General features: G+C 28.6%; 2 protein-coding genes across 13 annotated transcripts; one reads left to right on the top strand and one right to left on the bottom strand.

Moving 5' to 3' along the window:
* Positions 1-525: 525 nt before the first annotated feature.
* Ints11 (integrator complex subunit 11) lies at positions 526-3992 on the top strand. Its single transcript, XM_076377832.1, has 5 exons — positions 526-644; positions 820-1072; positions 1162-1584; positions 1662-2486; positions 2554-3992. The coding sequence occupies exons 2-5, from the start codon at positions 824-826 to the stop codon at positions 2842-2844; spliced, it is 1788 nt and encodes a 595-aa protein (XP_076233947.1). The 5' UTR covers positions 526-644; positions 820-823; the 3' UTR covers positions 2845-3992.
* A 759-nt stretch (positions 3993-4751) lies between these two features.
* LOC143179757 (uncharacterized) lies at positions 4752-18881 on the bottom strand. 12 transcript variants are annotated; one of them, XM_076379101.1, is made up of 18 exons: positions 18524-18879; positions 17750-17916; positions 17496-17659; positions 15255-15437; positions 14435-14765; positions 13200-13981; positions 12430-13101; positions 12191-12360; positions 11938-12112; positions 11442-11528; positions 11072-11320; positions 10856-10999; positions 10613-10771; positions 10414-10536; positions 10250-10330; positions 7377-7416; positions 6311-6443; positions 4752-5426 (listed from the first exon to the last, which is right to left on the bottom strand). In XM_076379101.1, the coding sequence occupies exons 2-17, from the start codon at positions 17895-17897 to the stop codon at positions 6349-6351; spliced, it is 3603 nt and encodes a 1200-aa protein (XP_076235216.1). In that variant the 5' UTR covers positions 17898-17916; positions 18524-18879; the 3' UTR covers positions 4752-5426; positions 6311-6348. The 12 variants fall into 12 exon arrangements, with proteins under 12 accessions (XP_076235216.1, XP_076235213.1, XP_076235219.1 ...); XM_076379098.1 differs by having other exon boundaries at positions 6311-6397; XM_076379104.1 differs by having other exon boundaries at positions 6311-6392.
* Between the last annotated feature and the right edge of the window lie 883 nt (positions 18882-19764).

The following is a 19764-nucleotide window of genomic DNA, read 5'->3' as shown; positions in this document are numbered from 1 at the left end:
AACAAACAAATCACACATGTATATATTTTGACAGTGTGTTTATTAAAATATTTCATTGTCATAACGTGGTCATAATTTAACAAACGTATTTTGAGTCGCATCATATTTTAAATACACGTGTGAAATGTCATAGATTAAAAATATAAAATACATATTTAAAAGATTTTATAGCATTCATTTTCATGTAAAAATTTATATTTTTTTTTAATTATAGAGGTTAATTTATAATTTTTCTACATACCTATGTAATTTTCACAAATAAGTAACTCTGACGTTACTTCTTCTGATTGAAATACATACATGTAAACAACAATTATTTTATTTTACGTAAATTTAGTTATTCAAACAAGAATTAATACATTTATCTATGTAATTATTTTAAACATTAGATTGCACACATATATATTCCAACAATGTTTGGATTATAACAAGTTTCCCGCGTAATTCTGATAACTTGAATAATTTTAAATATTTAACAACATATTACAAATATGGAGGTTATATTTACTAATGGATGTTATAGATTAAGAATATGATGTATCAAGGATGTATTTCTAATCTGCCTGTCCTTAATAACAGGGAAATAAAAAGGAAATGAGGAATTATTAATAAGCATTTATATCGTACTGACTATTTGCAATCAGGTAACAATTACACATATCATAAAATTAAATTCATCTAATCGAAATACATTATAGAGGTTAACTTGTTTTTCATTAGTAGTTAAAAATTTACCTTATTTTGAATTATAAGATAGACAAAAATATTTTTTTATGTTCTAATTGAGTAAGGTAGTTATATTAATTATATATTATTTAGAAAAATGCCAGACATTAAAGTCACCCCATTGGGGGCTGGCCAGGATGTTGGAAGAAGTTGCATTCTCGTATCAATGGGTGGGAAGAATATCATGTTAGATTGTGGTATGCACATGGGATTCAACGATGAAAGACGTTTCCCAGATTTTTCTTACATTGTCCCAGAAGGCCCAGCAACTAATTACATTGATTGTGTGATTATTTCACACTTTCATTTGGATCATTGTGGTGCCCTACCATATTTTACAGAAATGGTAATATAGTGCACATGATATTTAATATGTCACATGTTAATATAATTTGTATTAATATGTATTAAATTATTAATAACGTATATGTATAGGTGGGTTATACTGGTCCAATTTATATGACACATCCAACAAAAGCTATTGCACCTATATTGCTTGAAGACATGAGAAAAGTTGCTGTGGAACGTAAAGGAGAAAGTAATTTTTTTACATCACAAATGATAAAGGATTGTATGAAAAAAGTTATTGCAGTTACATTACATCAATCAGTAATGGTTGACTCAGAATTAGAAATAAAAGCATATTATGCAGGACATGTGCTTGGGGCTGCAATGTTTTGGATTCGTGTTGGCTCCCAATCAATTGTATATACTGGAGATTATAATATGACACCTGATAGACATTTAGGTGCTGCATGGATAGATAAATGTAGACCAGATTTATTAATATCAGAATCAACATATGCAACAACTATTAGAGATTCCAAACGATGTAGAGAAAGAGATTTTCTAAAGAAGGTATGTTAAAATAGTTTTTAATACTAAAATATACTAAAAATGAGTTAAATTTTATTTCAGTTTCATTGAAATTTTAGGTTCACGAATGTATAGATAGAGGAGGAAAAGTACTAATTCCCGTATTTGCACTTGGTCGTGCACAAGAACTTTGTATATTGTTAGAAACATATTGGGAACGAATGAATTTAAAAGCCCCTGTATATTTTGCACTAGGATTGACTGAAAAAGCTAATAATTATTATAAAATGTTTATTACATGGACCAATCAAAAAATCAAGAAAACTTTTGTTCAACGAAACATGTTTGATTTTAAACATATAAAACCGTTTGATAAAGCATACATTGATAATCCTGGAGCTATGGTAGTATTTGCTACACCAGGAATGTTACATGCTGGACTATCTTTACAAATATTTAAGAAATGGGCTCCAAATGAAGCAAACATGGTTATTATGCCTGGATTCTGTGTTCAAGGCACTGTTGGGCATAAAGTTCTGAATGGGTCTAGAAGGATCGAATTCGAAAATCGGCAAATAGTCGAAGTTAAAATGGCTGTAGAATACATGTCTTTCTCTGCACATGCTGATGCAAAAGGTATTATGCAATTGATACAATATTGTGAACCGAAAAACGTCATGCTAGTACATGGAGAATTTGCTAAAATGGAATTTTTAAAAGAAAAAATTAAACAAGAATTTGGAACCAATTGTTATAATCCTGCAAATGGTGAGACTTGTGTTATTACAACTATTTCCAAAGTACCAGTTGATGCTTCCTTGGCTTTACTGAAAGCTGAAGCAAAAAGATATTCGGCGTTACCACCAGATCCCAAAAGGCGAAGACTACTACACAGTGTTTTAATGCTGCGTGAAGATGGAGCATGCCTTGTAGATGCAGATGAGGTAATTATTACGTCTTATTCAGAAAATATATCAATGATTTAAAACTCCTATTTTATTTTCGTTTAAGGTAACAAAAGCAGCAGGTATAATGAAACATGTAGTACGATTTACATCTACCGTTCAAGTAAGAGATCCTGGTCCAGCACATTCAACAACGTTAAAATTGTTACAACCATTGAAAGAAAGATTATCAGGTTGGACTGTCCAGTTAACAGATGGATCCATATCAGTTGAATCTGTTTTAGTGAAAGTGGAAGGTGATGAAGATGACCAAAAAAGTGTATATGTGTCATGGACAAATCAAGATGAAGATTTAGGTAGTTACATTCTAGGATTTTTACAGACCATGTTGAATTAAGTGATAACGTAATTTGAACCATTTTCCACAAGAACAAAGAATAATATTAATAGATTTTAAGAGATTTTTGTACTCTGTGATACTGCTGCAGTGAATATATACTAGTTTTTCTAAAAAAAATCTCATATTTTATAATTATTATTCATAGGAGGAAAAGAGATGAAAAAATGTTCCTTTTATCACGTTTTTATTAAAACTACTAAAGTGAAATAGAATCATCTTGTGTCCACAACTCCGTCTAAAACAATCGAAATTCTTAAGAATAGAAAAACTCTTATTTTTCTATTATGTACAACCTTCTGTTTGGATTGAAATTCAGTTAAAGTTATAGATAACTAAGAGTTCAGAATTATGTTTGATACGCCGATACTACTATAAAAGTGTAGGAATAATTCTATCTAACTTCAACTAATTTTTCAGTCCGTTTCCGTACGTACATTCAAGAAAATACTAATTATATTGCATTACTTACGATTACCGTACATAATGTGAAAAATTGAAAATTCTCTAACATAATAAAAGTTAAGATAGGCAAAATTCTATGTTTTTGTATAATATAGTAAGTTTGCCTACAGTATTTTTTTGCGCGCTTGTTTTTTTGAAAATAAGAATAAGATCGTGTGAAAAATTTCAAAGTCGGGTTCACTAATCATAACATTTCTAATATTCATTTTCTAGTGGTTTTTTTATTCACTTTGGCTGTATTCGTTTCATTTGCCTTTGTGTAATTTTTTTTTACTATTCTGAAAGAACTCAGTTTCAAACAATTTCTGAAATTCGATATAATGTAATGTGCTTATAAAAGATACTATCAGAAACGTTGTGATCAATGGATTTGATGCTGAAATAAGTATGTACACTCTCAGAATGTACTTCTATAGGCAATAGTCTCACGTTTGTTTAATTTTTAAAATGGAAAAGTTTCATTCAATTATTTTCAGAAGTTTAATGTCACCTCGTATTATAGAACCGTCCCATTATTTCGTCTGTTATACTATCTTTTTTATTACTATGTTTGCTTAATACACGTATCTATAATTACTCATTCATTTTAATTTTGAGCTATGAGCTTATAATGACAAGCATTACCTGTTAAATAAAATAATTGCATTATACCAAATTATGTACATAATATTATAATATTTACATTATAAGTGTTACAACCAAATATCAGTACTTTAGAATCCACTGATTTCTTTGCAACTGGTATTTGTATTCTTATCCAAAATATTTTAAAACTTATTTAAATATTGATAAAAATATAAAAACAAAATACTTATTATAATTGTCTTTTCAATAATGTGAAAGGAAATCGAAAATATGTCTTATTAAATTAAATGATATTAAATGATAAATAATTATGATCATTTATCTTATCAGATTTTAAAAGCCTAATTGTATAAATTATATTGTCTACTTATAATATACATAGCATTTAACATCAAATAAAACTTTTTTTTATTAACTACTTCTGTGTCTTACATTAAATGTAGAGTATAAATAAGTACCAGCATATAATTATTAAACATACGTATTTTTGTAAAATAAATGAAACAACCATATTTTTGGAAACAAATATTTAATATATTATAAATAGAGTATTTCTAGTTATCTGGCAAATGTTATGTAATGCAAGATTATAATAAAAAACGTGGTTTAAAAATAAACTAACATAAAAACTTCAATAAACGCTCTTAAATGCCCCAACTATATATAATTTATCTCCATTGTTCAAATTTCATTGTCTACAAATTATTTAAATCATATATTTATTCAATATATCTTTTTTACTGTATTATATTTTATTGCAGTTGCGCATAATTTCGTAAAATTAACTTTATGAATTTCATGTTGTTTTTAAAAAATCACCTATTGAACATACTACATATTTCTTTTCAAACACATGATCGCACAATCATGTTTATTTATTGCACATAATTCATTAACGATTTTTGCTTTGTATACAAATGCTTTAACAATATGAAAATTGTCTAAAAGTCTGGTGTCTGCTATACATTCAAATAAGAATTACACAAAGGTGTTTGTCTTTGCCATTCATAATTTGAGTATCGTGCGTTTCGTAAGAATAATACACATATTCTTCTATCCTATCGATGATGTCACGTATATTAATGACCTTTAAATAAAGTACTACGAATGCTTAAAAAACATAAATACATTAACGTGCCTTGTACAACAAAGTATTCAAACAATAAAAATCATTAAACTTCAATTTACAATGCGCAATTTCAGTCATTTTTAAATTCATCTTCTTAAGTTCATCTTTATCTATTTAATCATGTAACTATGACAAACACCAGTTTTAATGTTTCTTAATTCATAACTACAAGTTTCATTATTTATATTTTCTCCACATAATAAAATATGATATTCTTTTTATAAGAAACGTTATTCATAATATTTTCATCATTATAATAGTCTTCTTGGTAGCAAAGTTTACTATTTATGTCTATATAGCATCAGAGCATATGTAATTTCACTTGAATTCCTTTGTGAATCATCTGGTTTCATACTACATTAGCGCAGCTTGTTCTTTGAAGTTATTTTTTTCCTGAACCACCCTGAAAAATACATTAATTAAATATACTTATGTTTCTATTATTTAATAAGCTAAATGAAAGCTTAATATACATAAATGAAAATAATCATCTTTTGTATATTTGTTCCATCAGATACATAATATGAAACTTTTTCAACTACTGAGTGGTCTCAGTAATGTTTATTAATTATATATATATAAATTTTATAAAAATATTACATTTTATGGAGGAATATTAGGATGTATCTGTTGGAAAATAAAAAGCTAAAAATACGCTTCTAATCGTTTTGTCTGCTTATTTATATTAATTTATGCGAATTATGCAAAATTGTAACTAAAACAATACATATAAATAAATAAATTAGCACACCATAGTAAAATTATTTTAAACAAAATCCACCACCATACATGTATAAGAAGCTATATTAATTATTTCATATTAGCTCACAAAATATTAACTGCACGCGAATTATAAATACGTAATTAATTAGTACAAGCAAAAATATATAAATGTATGAATTGTAAGCACATAATACAAAATATTTATGCCGTTTGAAATTTTAATGATCTTTAAAGTTGAAATACAATATGTATATTTCTAATATCCAGAAAAAGTAATAAGAAAATGAAATCAAATTACCAATGTTCAAACAGCATAAAGTTAACAATACAGCAGGATAATACGAAATACGATTTGTTAATATAAGCAAGTTGCTTACTAAACGTATCATGACTGCTAAAAAAATTTTATTTCATATCCAACAATGCATATACTATCTGTAAAGAAAACTTAATTAAAATATATGAAAGCAATGCGTATGTATGAAAAAGAAATAATGATGTAGATGAAACTTATGTAATCCATTAAATAGAGCAAACATAAAAGTTTCATGGTGTGCCCTTTACCCCAGTGTTTGTGTTTATAAAAATTCATCCACATGTAGTTATGCATGTTCTTTGATACCCATCGTCTCTGCGTCACTCCTTTCTGCACTGGCAATGTTATACAATTTGTTGATCTTTATAATTGTTTCTATATCTATACAAGGAATACTGCGTATTTTATAAGTGAATAATCAATATTAGACGAATTAATTAGCTTCTTTACTGTCCATATGTCACAGATGTACTCTAAAATTATGCAATGAAGATATATTATAGTATTTCACATTGGTATAGGCAACAATAGTTTGCAGCATAAGTTCAAATTAACAATTACTTTTATAATATTTAGAAATCAGTGTCATTGAAAATAAAAAATATATAAAAATTGATTTCCTTGTGTATGTGCTGGGACAGTCAAGATGCAAGACATTCAAAATGCATTATGATCATGAATGAAAATATAAAGCTAACAAGATCTAAACATTGTGCAACATATCTTAAAGGACATACACATTATAATAGCTAATGATAGAAAATTATTTATAAATATATATCTAAGAAATTGGGGAATCTGACAAGTAAAGTATATACAAGTATGATACAGAGATTAAGTATGACTAAAATTTTGTTTATACTATCATTTAATGATAACGTGCGCAAAACATCTAATTCGAAATACTTTATGAATACTGAGTTAAAAATGTAGGTACTATTTAAAATTTAAAGTAGTAAAATACATTTAAATTTCACTACTATTTTAATTAACTATTGTATTGCTTAATTTTTTAGAAAAGCACAACCGTTCTTTTTATATGGTTTCTTTGAGTACTGTTCAACAAATAAATTGCACATTTGTTTTCCTTCGATTCTAAAAACACTACTAATTATAAGCAAATAAAAAAATAGTGCCTAATAAAATAAAAATGAACACTTTAATATTATAGAAAAAATAATGTGTGCAACATAAATGAATATTTAAAAATAAACTATTATAATAACACCTGACATAAACTGCTAGCAGCAGCCTATCACAAACCCTTTCAAAAAGAAGAAAAAGTTTCAGAATCTCATGTTTTAGTTTGCATACCTGCGAATCTGCGCCGTTTTGCCATGGGTTTCTTAGTGGACTGTCAGAACAATCAAAACAACAAAATTGTTATTCATCATTATAGCACGAGACTTTGTATGTCAAAGCAAATTTTCACATTTATCGAAGAATTATAATGACCTGTGGTGTGTCAATGATTGATATTCAAAGACGATATTAAACATGTTTCTTTCTTCTATCAAACAAACACTGGGACAAAGGGATAAATATGTTATTACAGTCTGCATCAAATTTTCTGAAATAAAATTACCAATTAAACGATCCTCTCTTACAATTATAAGGACTTCAATGAAAAATGATTTTTATAGAAAGCTAGTTCTTTTCTATTAAAGAAGAAAGAGTATATGAAGTCATATAGGTATGTATATGAAGGTAGATGCTCAAATACTTGTTTCCCAAAGAGAAAAAATTATGAAGAAAATAAATTACTTATTTAATATTAAAAATATTGCTCACTGTCCATCTTTTCATTGACTGTAAATTTCGTACATAAACGAAGTGTAATAACGAACTTACGGACACTGTCATGTGGACTTTAATCTTAATTTATAAGTTGTCACTTTTATGAAATAATATTTCAAAAACAGTACGTACATATGAATAAACGCAATATTTAATCATCTCTTTAACGAATTAAACAAAACTTTGTAATATTATATAGAAAAATATATACATATTCATAAATTAATAAAGATATTTGTATATACAGAAATTCATCAATATTTTATGTAGAGCTACATGCCACTTGGAATATGATTACTCTTAATGCTCTTATGGATACAGCCACAGTAAACAACATAACAATTAAATTGAAATATTAAAACAGATCTACCACAAAATACTGTTTCAAAATATTGGCTACTCAAACAATAGTAGGCAACAGAATTATAATAGAGGACTCGAGCTATCACAAGGAACTGTTATCACTTTACAAGAACTATAATAAAAAGATATGTAAATGAAACTAAAAGTTGTAGTTATCGCTATTATCTAATGCAGGTGAATAAAATTGCTCAAGCTTACTATTACTGTTGTTTTACATTCTTGACAACTGAAACTTAGTTCTCAACATAGCTAATTTCTCCTTTGTAATAATTATGATAGCAACAGATGAAGAAATACGCAGTTTATTAATTAAAATAACATTCTTTGTAATACTGAGCCCAAATAAAAACATTTCACAGTTCAGAAACTAATGGAAGTACACCTATAGATAGGTAATAGAACCAATAAAAGTTTTTCCTTCTTTCATAATTTTGAAGATTTTACCTTCCTTTTTTTCTTGTGCTTTTTATTCTGCTGGCCTATCAACGGATTCCAGCTAGCCTGTGTGTTGTGATCTGTCATATGACAAGATTTGGAGGAGTATTTTGTAGTAAGGGGGCTGTTGTCAATTTCTTGTTGAGACTGAACCAAATTGACGGGCTTGGTTACGGAACAATTTGCGAACTCTGTATTCTTGAGAGGGGTATTTTCTAATGCAGCTATCAGAGTCTGAGCTGCTAGTGGGGGCTGCATTTTAGATATATCATTATTTCACTCTTCAAACATTATACATTATATAACGACAATTTATCAAATTTCTATGGTAAATACTAATGAAAAAATTTGCAAAATTGTCGTATTAAAAATGGTTGAAAAATCAAATGATACACAACAACTAAATTGCTGATACATACTCGTTTGATATTATTTGTTTCTTAAACATTATTAAAACAATTCACACATTTTTCTTAAAGTACTTAGAAACGTGATCAACTTCAATAATTTTACTCAGAAATAATGTAAGGTATTTTCTTGTTTGACACAGAAACTAGTAAATATATCAAAACATAACTATTTTAAAGTCAGTTCATTATTTTCTTCTAATAATCTATACTGATTTTACTAATTTTATAGTGAAAATATTTCTTTCGTTGTATTATTTCATTATATCACTCTTTGAATAATCACTTTTCTAGATACAGACCTGTGTATAAAATATCTATAAAAAGCAACATCAATTGCTAACAAATAGTATCAGCAAACTAATCCCTGTGTTCAACATTTATGGAATATATTATTAAAAATTTATTGAATACTTTTTGTAATTTTAATTATTATGCTAAATTATTTAACAAAAATGGTATACAGTATTACTGCATAATTTGGAATAACATTATTAAATATGAGATGTAACTTTAATTGTAAACATGAGATTATAATGTGTGAACAATAATACCATATGTTACGATAAAGTAGTACTCATAGAATCCTAAAGTAAGATTTCAGATTCTTTTGCTACAAATATTGATAAAATAAAGTGTAATAAAATTTAACTGTATTTAATACCGTTACTATTCCCCATTAATTAATTATTTTAATTGCCTACATTAAGGCCTATTTAATAAACAGAATAGATTCTGTATAGATAATACTCTGTAAAAGACAATTTATTAAGCTAAAAATTAGAAAAATATTTCATGAAATGAATTCCATGTTTTGTTCAAAGAAAGGCATACAATTTTTTATATATACAATTATTTTTTACAAAAGTATTTATAATATCTAACTGACTTTTTACAAAATAATATCTATAATATGCAGCCGTTGTCTTACAATTATTATACTTAGTGAAATAGTGGTAGAACACAAAGACCTTTTGTTAGTGATTATTTGCACAAACTGATTATAAATAATGCATTATGTCAGAGTTTTGCAGCATTGCATGATTTCTCATGTTTTCACATTATAGCCGTAACATTTATCGTCACAACTATAATATAAGCTTTACGATTTGTTTTTGTACAAAAGGCACTGGACAAAAATTAATTAGAACACTCACGGAACATACAAAATCAATGTATACTAACCTCGGAATTAGAACACTCAGACGTTGGTGGCCCATTCAAAATTGATTGCTCTGAGCTGCTGCAACCTCCGGAGACTTCACTCTAATATGCATAAAATTTATTATTCAATTTTTAATAATTATTGTTATATATTTGTATATAAACATAATAATTACAGTTCATACCATAAGTTGTGATACTTCTTGTTGCAGTTGTGCAATTACAGAGCGTAACTTAATTATTTCTGCATCTAACACTGCCCTGTTACTATATTCTGCTTGAAGTTCTTCTGATAATTGCGCTTTTTCCTATGAAAAATGATTACTTAGTTGTCTCACATACACCTCATATGGCGTTCATACTTTTGTTTAAAAAATTAGTTACCTCTTGAAGCTTTTCCAACGTTGCTAAATCGTGAGAATTTATTCCACTTGAAACTGATTTTGGAGTAGATCTAAGTGCAAGTAATTCAGCATTAGCTTGTTCGTTAAGATGCTCAGTATCCTTTAGCCTCATTTCCAATTCTGTTATTTTATCTTGTAACTGTAAAATACATACGTAAAGGCCTGTTCTATTTATTGTTAAGTTTCTTAACTTTGGATTTGTACAAAAACATTTTAAATATACCTTTTCATTCGAATTTAACTTATTCATGACTTCGTTTAACTCAATCCTAAGACTTGCAACTTCATTTTCTTTTTGCCGGAGCAGAGACTCCCACCTTGTTTCTTCTGATTCTACATGACTTTGAAGTTTGTTAAGCATACCCTCCTATAATTGTTTTTAATAAACGTATTACTTTATCTTGTATTCAATAGCAATAGAAGTCCATAAAACACTTACTGTATCATCAATGATTTGTTTATAGTGCGAAACCATGTCTTGTAAATTTTTATTTTGTTTTTCCAAGTCTGTGTGCGCGTGAGATATATTTTTGTCCTTTAATTCGATTAAAACCGAGTTCACTTTTTTCTCAAAAGTCGAGAGCCACTGATCGTGTGATTTTTCAGATACTTTAATTTCTGGGAATATCCTTTGTAAGAAAGCCTTTGTTAATTCTTCTTGTTCTACTTTCACTTTCTGCATAACTTCCTAATCATAGATGAGAAATGACCAATCATTTAAATCTTATGAATTATTATCAGAAGATAGTAAAAACAAAAAGAAGGAAACTTGAAAAGGGAAAATTATAATAGATAAAATGGGGACTTACATCAAAGTTCTTCCCATTATTAGATTTAGCACGTGATTCGGCGGCAGAAAGAGCTTCCATCACTTTCCAGTTTTTAATACGTAACTCCTGTTCCAACCATTAAAAGAAAAAAAAATCGATGTATTATAGCTGAATATCAGTATTTTAAATATTAGGAAAATAAAAAATGATTAGATATTAATTTTTTACAGTTGAAATATGACAAAAATTGGCAAAGTGATGGAAGCAATAATTACACAGATACCAATATATAAAGAACAAAAGTTTTGGAACTGGCGGAAGCTATAATTTGTGTTAACAACTAACATGTTCATATTGAATTAACTTTTAATTATGAATTTACTTATGCATATAGTCTGCACAAAAATATCGTTTATTACAATAATATATCGATAGTCTGACCAACGATAGTGTTATTAAAAACTATTAATTAGGATGGTAATGTATGGAGTAATAGTGAACAGCATTTTTACGTCATTCATATATCGTAACTTACATTATTTTTAGATCTTTGTGCTTCTAAATCATCATTCAAACGGACAGCAAGGCTACACTGATGATTCACATCACGTCTTAATGCGTCAACTTGAGCATTTAATTGTGTAAGTTCTGCTTCTTTATGCGTTAACTCTGTTTTTAAGGCATTTAGTTGACTCTCCTTTTGGGCCAACCTTTAAAAACAATTCATTTAAAAGAATCTAGTATGTTAAATTATAACATTTTTGTTTTTAAATTGCACATCTACGTACAAATTAGCGTGTTCTACAAGTTGCACATTCTTTTGAACATTGTCATCAATTCCATTTTCTCGGCCTTCTGCAGCTGGTCGTTCGGTGGTTGCTGCTAGTTGGGAAGCTAATGATTCATTTTCTTCTTGCAATTGTTTAAGTTGTTTTTGCAAATCTGTGAGATTTGTTAGCTAAAACAGTATGAGGCAATTATACACCTGCCTGGTTAAACGTACTTTTAATTTATGCATAAATAATACCTGTGAAGAAAGTCTCTCATTTTCTTCTTGCAATCGTGTAATCTGCAATTGTGTTTCACTTGCTTTCTTCTCATTACTTTGTAATCGATTTATTTCAAATTTCAGAGTATTTATTTCATTTGCTGCTTCATTTACAGGTGTAAGTTTTGCACAAGTAGTTTGTAATTCGATTTGTGCCTGCTTCAGTTCTTCTTTTAATTTTTCTACCTCATTTTGATGCATACTAACATCCTCTTGAGCTTTCTTTAGACTTTCTGTTGCTTTTTCAAACTCGGCTGTTGTAATATCTAGCTTCTTTTGTACGGCATTTAATTGTGTTTCCAATTGCGTTACTTTCTCCGTAGATTGTTTTAATTCAACTCGTACGGAGTTAAGCTCCTCCTGAGATTTCTTTAATTCTTCTTCCTTGTTGACTAATGTCAATTTAAGAGCCGTAATTTCAAGTGCTTCTGATTTAGCTTCGTTCATTGAAGCTGATAATTCGGATTTTAATTTTACCAGCTCAGCCTGAACTTTATTTAACTCAGCCTTTAACGCAGAAGCATCGTTAGCTTCTGTTTTTACGGCATTCAATTCTGCCTGCAACGAGTTTACTTGTTTCTGAAGTTCCTGTTCATGATGATGAGCATTTTTTAATCTGTGATCCAAATCGACATGAGCACGATGAGATTCCTTCATAAATGAACATAAATATCATGTTAGCAACTTATATATAAAAGTAAGTAATATTTAAATAATATTTCTTATACGTTACATATTGATCTTCTCACCTCAAGCTGTCTAGTAACATCTTGCAATCTACCACCAGCTTCCTTGAAATGTTGTAACTGACCTTCCGAATGCATTAACTGACCCTGCATAATTCCCAATTGTTGCTGTAACATTTCGATTTCAGTCGTACTACTTTCGCAAGTTGCCTGCAATTCGCTTTGTAGTTCCTGTACTTCTACGTGCTTTTGAGCTAGCTGAGCTTTCAGTGCATTTTCATTTTCCCTCATTTGCGCAAACTGAACTTCCATTTGTTTCCGTTGTGCTATCAATTCTTGTTGTAAATGACCCTGAGTTTGTCCTTGATCTTCTTGCATCTTAAGAATAATCGCAGCGTTTTCGTTGACTTTAGTTTGCAGCTGTTCAATTTGCCTAGTAAATCCTTGCTTCTCAGCAGCATGGCTCTCCAAAATGTGTTGCATACGCGTATGTAAAGTCTGGCTTTCGGTGACCTTAGCATTTAATGCTTCTTCTAGTTGTCTTACACTAGCAGATAATCTAGATCTCTCCGAATTAAGCTCAGCTCGTAATTCTTTCAGTTTATTTTGAAACGCAATATTAGCTTCATGCTCATCATTCAAAGCTTTCTCTTTTTCTGCTAACTGCTTTTTCAATTTAATAACAGGATCTGCACGTCCCTCTGTCCATTCTGAATGTTCTGATGGATTATCCATTTGCTTGTTCAAAAGCTGATCAATGAGAATTTGAATCTCGGAACGGCTAAGTTCAGCTTTTTGAACCAGAGGCATTAAGAGAGATACATTGACAGCATCTTTATCTCCACCTGAAATAAAGTATATTATTGTATATTATTAATATTTTCATTAAATGAAATATTGGAAATATTAAAATTAAACATTAGAAGGAAACATTTAAGTTTTTTAAAATCATATGCTAAACATATTACATTATTCCTTATAAAGGAATAACCTTGATAGTAACAGTAAGGGCATTGGCCTGTAAAGAGAGAAGGGGAACTGACTCTACCTCAGCCACATTCCAAAGCACTTCAAGAGAATTTGCTTGTGGCTGAGGGTAGATATCTTGTATCTAGACACTCAACAAAGTATACATACTTAATCTTACTAATTTACTCATATGCATATAAAAATTCTTTTTTGTAGCATTGTGACAAATTAATTTTTTGTAGAAATGAATTAAAAAAATTAAAATTCTAAAATTGGACTCATAAGAAACATAGCAGTATTATAAAAAAAGTAGTAATATTATAACTTACCTATTTGAGCTAGAATATCATTCCTCTTCTTTGTCTTCTTGGATTCTTTATTTGGAACTTGAGTAGAAGATACAGTTTCTTTTACTATTTCTTTTGTCTCTTTGAGTGGAGTTTCCTTTTGTTCTTTAACTTCTTTTGTTTCCTTAGTAGAATCCTTGTTAATAACTGGTGCTGCATTAACGTTAATAGTTGTTTCTTTTTTCTCTTCCTTAATATTTTCATCTTTCTTTTTCACAGAATCCTTTGAATTCTTCTTTGACTTTGTTGGAGTTTCCTTTGGAGACTTATTATTGACTGGCTCAGATTGATTGATTTGTTGTAAATTTTCCTTCTATTTTAAGAAGAAAACAATGACAAATTTAATTTAAATGAAAATTTTCAGTTTAAACAAAGAATTTCAACACTAAATACACAATAGTTAATTTTGTATTATATTACTTGTTAAAGGTACACAAATGATATAGAAATAAAAATAAAAGAAAAAAAAATAATACAAAGTAATTATATACCAAAATAAATTTTCAACTGAAAAATATCATAAAAGAAAACTTTGGGTATGTATGCCAGGAATCTGAAGCTTAATTTTTATTCTTTTGCTTACCAAATTTCTTCATTATTTTAAATTCAAGCATATTATATTATTAGCTACAAAGTCAGAAACATACATAAACTTAAGAAAATGGTTTACTGAGATTGAATAAGCATTAACAATGATTAAAGATGTAATTTTTGTGTTATACAAGCACCATGTTATGCAAACTATGAAAAGTGAATGAAATGCATATGAGGTAAATAATTCTACCAAAAGCAATTCACTCACACTATGACTCCGTATGAGTTCGAGGTCGTCCTTTGGTTGAATGAGGTCAAAATGATTAGCCCCTTCCGAGGGAGGTTGTGAAGGACTTAATTCAGTCACAATAACCAATGGTTCATCTTTATTTACAAGAATTGGCTTTACCTTTTCAAACTTGCTTTTCTTCTTACTGCCTTTGCTACCCTCCTATGATTTCAATGTACATATAGAATGTTTCCCATGTGATGAATATATTAAAAGTAGAAAAAAAGATTTCGTATCTATAGTGATACACGTTATTTTACATTATATTATAATGGACATATAAAATTATTTTTACTCCAACATAAAATTAAGATCAATGAACAATGAAAAATTAAAGTTTTTACAGTACTTTACTATAAATAATTAGTTTGTAGTATTATACTATATATAGTTACTTTTATGTATACAAAATGATAACTAAAATCTTTTACTTTGTTTGTATATAAATATCAATGATTTGTTCTTCACCTTTAAACTGAATTTATTTCTATTTCTTCCTAAACATGTATACCTGAAATTGATAAACCCACTGCATCATTAATTAATTAATTTCTACATTATAGTGTTTCGACACAAAAATATGTTATATTTTTAATATTTAAGTTTTATTTGTTAATAAGAGAATATCATAAATATGTAACCAAAATTTTCAAAAAAGAAAACTTTGATTACAAGTAAGAAACTCCGATTAAGCAAAATATTACATTCTTTTTGTTGCTCTACTCGGTTTTAATCTATATGATAAAGTAGCAGTAAAAATAAGATAATATCATAATGTGCGGAACAGTTATTTATAGAAATTAATCTTGAAGTTCTATACTGTTTATCAATGGTCCATGTATGAAAATTCAAGTTTCACTTAATTTAAATTATTTTCAATGAAACTAGAGACCTTTAATTCTAATTTCATATACTATATTAAATATTTATTCAGGTTATTCATGAATAACACTAAAACGTTTACAATACATATTTCATTAAAACTATCACATAATGCCTATTATTAATTTCAATCAGCTTACCATGGCATGACTTTAATTCCCTCAAATACATTTAAAACATACAATATATAAATAAATATTATGTAAAAAAAAGTGTCATAAAGATATTTAAAAATGTGAGTTACTATAATATATGTACATGTAACAAGTGAAAATCACAGAATTATACAATTTTTCTGTTTTTAGTTTTTGATTTCATGGTTGATCTTGAAATTGTCTAAAAATTTAAGATAACACTTTTACTGTTAAGAAGAAAAAAATGTCCATTTCAATATAATGTATCTAAATCTTAATATGGAATACCATTATATAGCATTTAAATAGGGAAAACATTGTTAATTAAATTTTTACATTGATATAGGAGTGTGCAGGTATTTTTGCATTAATTGATACTTTTCAACACAGTATGATAATTGACAACAAAAACAAAATAACAACACAACTACTAACAAAGGACAAAAATAAATATTTGACTTATTAAAAAAGACTTTAACAGTTAAATATGTAAGCATTATTTTAAACCACATAAATTAATTGTATTAGTTCAAATGTAATAATATACTTTAAATAGAAGGTAATATAATATGTTATTAAGAAGTTATACTAATGCGTTACAATTAGTCTTTATAAACTGTAACTCCCAGACTGAAACATGATACTTCATGAATAGAAAGATCCTAAATGACAGATAAATGTGATATATAATACGTGAACATACCATATTTCATGCATGAAATGTATGGAAACATAAGAATCAAAAGATGCATATGTATTTATGTTCATTTTTGTAGTTATCTAACAATTACTAACACTTAATTATTTGACATGCAACAAGCACTTATAAAATAAATTGAACAGTTTATATAATTATATAATGCACAAGTAAAGCATATTGATAAAATTTAAATAATATAATAAAATCTTTTAAGGAACTAATGTGTAGTTATCTTGATTAAAATTTTACTTAGAATTCTACCAATCATTCTTTTATTATTTTTAATTTTATGACATAAGAATTTTGCTTATATTATAATTCATGCCAAATGCAACATGATTTTCAAAAAAATTTGCATTTAGTAATTCTAAACAATTATAAATGCTTCGTGTTTTTTACCAAAAATAATACATTTTACTAAAACTGAAGATAATTTTTTACAGAAATATTTTGTATGTACCAAGTGTTTCAAATAAAAGTCATAAATTTAATGAATATACTTACCCGTAGTAATGGTTCTAAAGGCAATATTTGAGGATTTTCTTCAAACTGAACATGTTCTGGTTTCTCTTCCTTATCATCTTTTTCTTCTTTTTCTTCCTTCTTTTCTTTCACCTTTTTTCCAGCCTTATTTTTATGCTTCTTCTCTTTACTTTTATCCTTCTTCCCTACAAATAATACCAATACACACACTTTTATATTAATGAATCCACAACACATAGCATTCTTATATAACATAAAAGTTTATCCTTACATACCCAATAACAGATCATCAGGAAGTTTTCTCTGTTCTGCTATTGCTTCTTCATAAGACTTCTCTTTTATACCAAACATTGATACGAGAACAATAACTGCTGCAGATATAACTACCACTGCTATATAAACCAATCCTGTCTGGACATCCATTTCGCCTATTTTTGTCTATCTGTCAAAGCAAAGTATCTTTATCATTATTTACCACAAACAGCATAATTTTATACAAAATATATTTTTCTAAACTACATTACATTTATAATGAAAGAAATATTCATTCACACACTACATAAAATTCTATATTCTTTCTTGCTTTATGTAGTTCTTACTCTAAACTTGGAGTAATTATAATTTCTCAAAGTGACTCCTTTTTCGCCAAAAGGGACTGTCAATACATAAAATATGATTGATTGATGATGTAGACAGTAAACAAAAGTATATTCTTTAATTCATTGAAACGTGTATAGTCGACTAATTCCAAAGATATAAAAATATTATTTCATGGAACGTTCGTGTACGTGCTGCGGGACTGTAGCGTGTAGGAATGTAGCACAAAGTAATGTACAATAGCGTAATTTCTCAGGTGAAAGTTCTGAGAAAAAACGCGACGAAAACAACATATGGATGACAAGTGGATCATTGACACAATCGTTGGAGATGAACCAAATTTCTCATTGTTAAATTATGAATCAGTAGAACCGGCAAAATGATTTCTCTCCTATTAACGATAACAATAAATCAATGGAACCAGCAAATCCACTAGGCTCAACGCTACTCACCGAGAATAGTTCCAGTGGACTGGTTTCTTCCGTGGACGTGGAACAAACAGCGCACTGTGTTTGTCTACAGAAAATCACGAGAAGAATTCACGCACGACGATCTCTTCTGAAGAATTATGGCGGCCGGACGTAGGAGCAAGTATACGTGTTCGAAGCCACGCCTATCAAAACTCGCGTTTTCTGATTGGCGGTAAATCCTGCCACGTATGCAAAACACGCATATAAATAAGAACGAAAATTCGTCCACGGATTTTGTTAGCGTTGGCGACAATTAAGCACAGTAAATAATTGATAACCTAATTTTGTTCATGACCACTGACACGTTGCATGGTACACATGAATGGGTCGATACCATGGATGTAGGAATTACATCCATACTACAGGGTGATCAGTTTAACTGGAGATCCTTCAACTGTTGGCAGCATTTATTGTAAATGCTGTAGCATTGGAAATGCTGCCAACACTCATTAGAGGATTTCCAGTTAAATTGATCACCCTGTATATGATGTAGTCAATTTTCCATGTTATTCCTTTTTGAACAACAACTTGCTTTACTTTTGTGACGTTTAAAACTTTAAGAGCAATAAATTGAGAGTAAACAAATTAAAGTTTTATTGTCTATAAGGGAGTACGTGATCGGTAAACGTGAATGTCTTTTATTGCAATTATTGTATATTGTTACACTGTTGCATGTGTAATGTTTCGACAGTGTTTTACTGTTTGCTAATTATCATTTTTTTAATAACACATACAATTTTTATATTATGTGTAATATTTAATTAGTAGTGTCATTTCTATTTTTAAAGGTGAAACATGTCTTACATGCTGTCGAATGAGACTCAATTACGCTATGTAATAGGATGGTTTCAAGAATGGTCAGAAATGCAAAGAAGTGATTTCTTGGATGTACTTCTGGAACAGTGTGGACCCTCAGACCTTGTCTCCAAAATGAAAAATTTGGGGTACACAGAAAGTTCTGACAGACCCCTGACTTTATTTCGATGTCGTGTAAAACTGTTTAGAGAATGGAGCTCTCATTGGTCTCAGCAGGAAAAGGATTCTTTACTTTTGTCAATTAAAAACATTGATTCTACATTTGGAGAAAAATATGAGGAGAAATTGTCAGCTCCAACAAGTGAAGAAAATAATTCAGAAATAAATACTCTAGCATAACTGATACTCTACAGTATTATAGGAGAGTTAAACAATGTTTTATTTAATTACAAATACAGAATACTGAA

Source organism: Calliopsis andreniformis, chromosome 5, assembly GCF_051401765.1.
Source record: "Calliopsis andreniformis isolate RMS-2024a chromosome 5, iyCalAndr_principal, whole genome shotgun sequence".
NCBI lineage: Eukaryota > Metazoa > Arthropoda > Insecta > Hymenoptera > Andrenidae > Calliopsis > Calliopsis andreniformis.
Note: the sequence above shows the minus strand (reverse complement) of the source record. Positions and strands in the feature narration are given on the sequence as shown.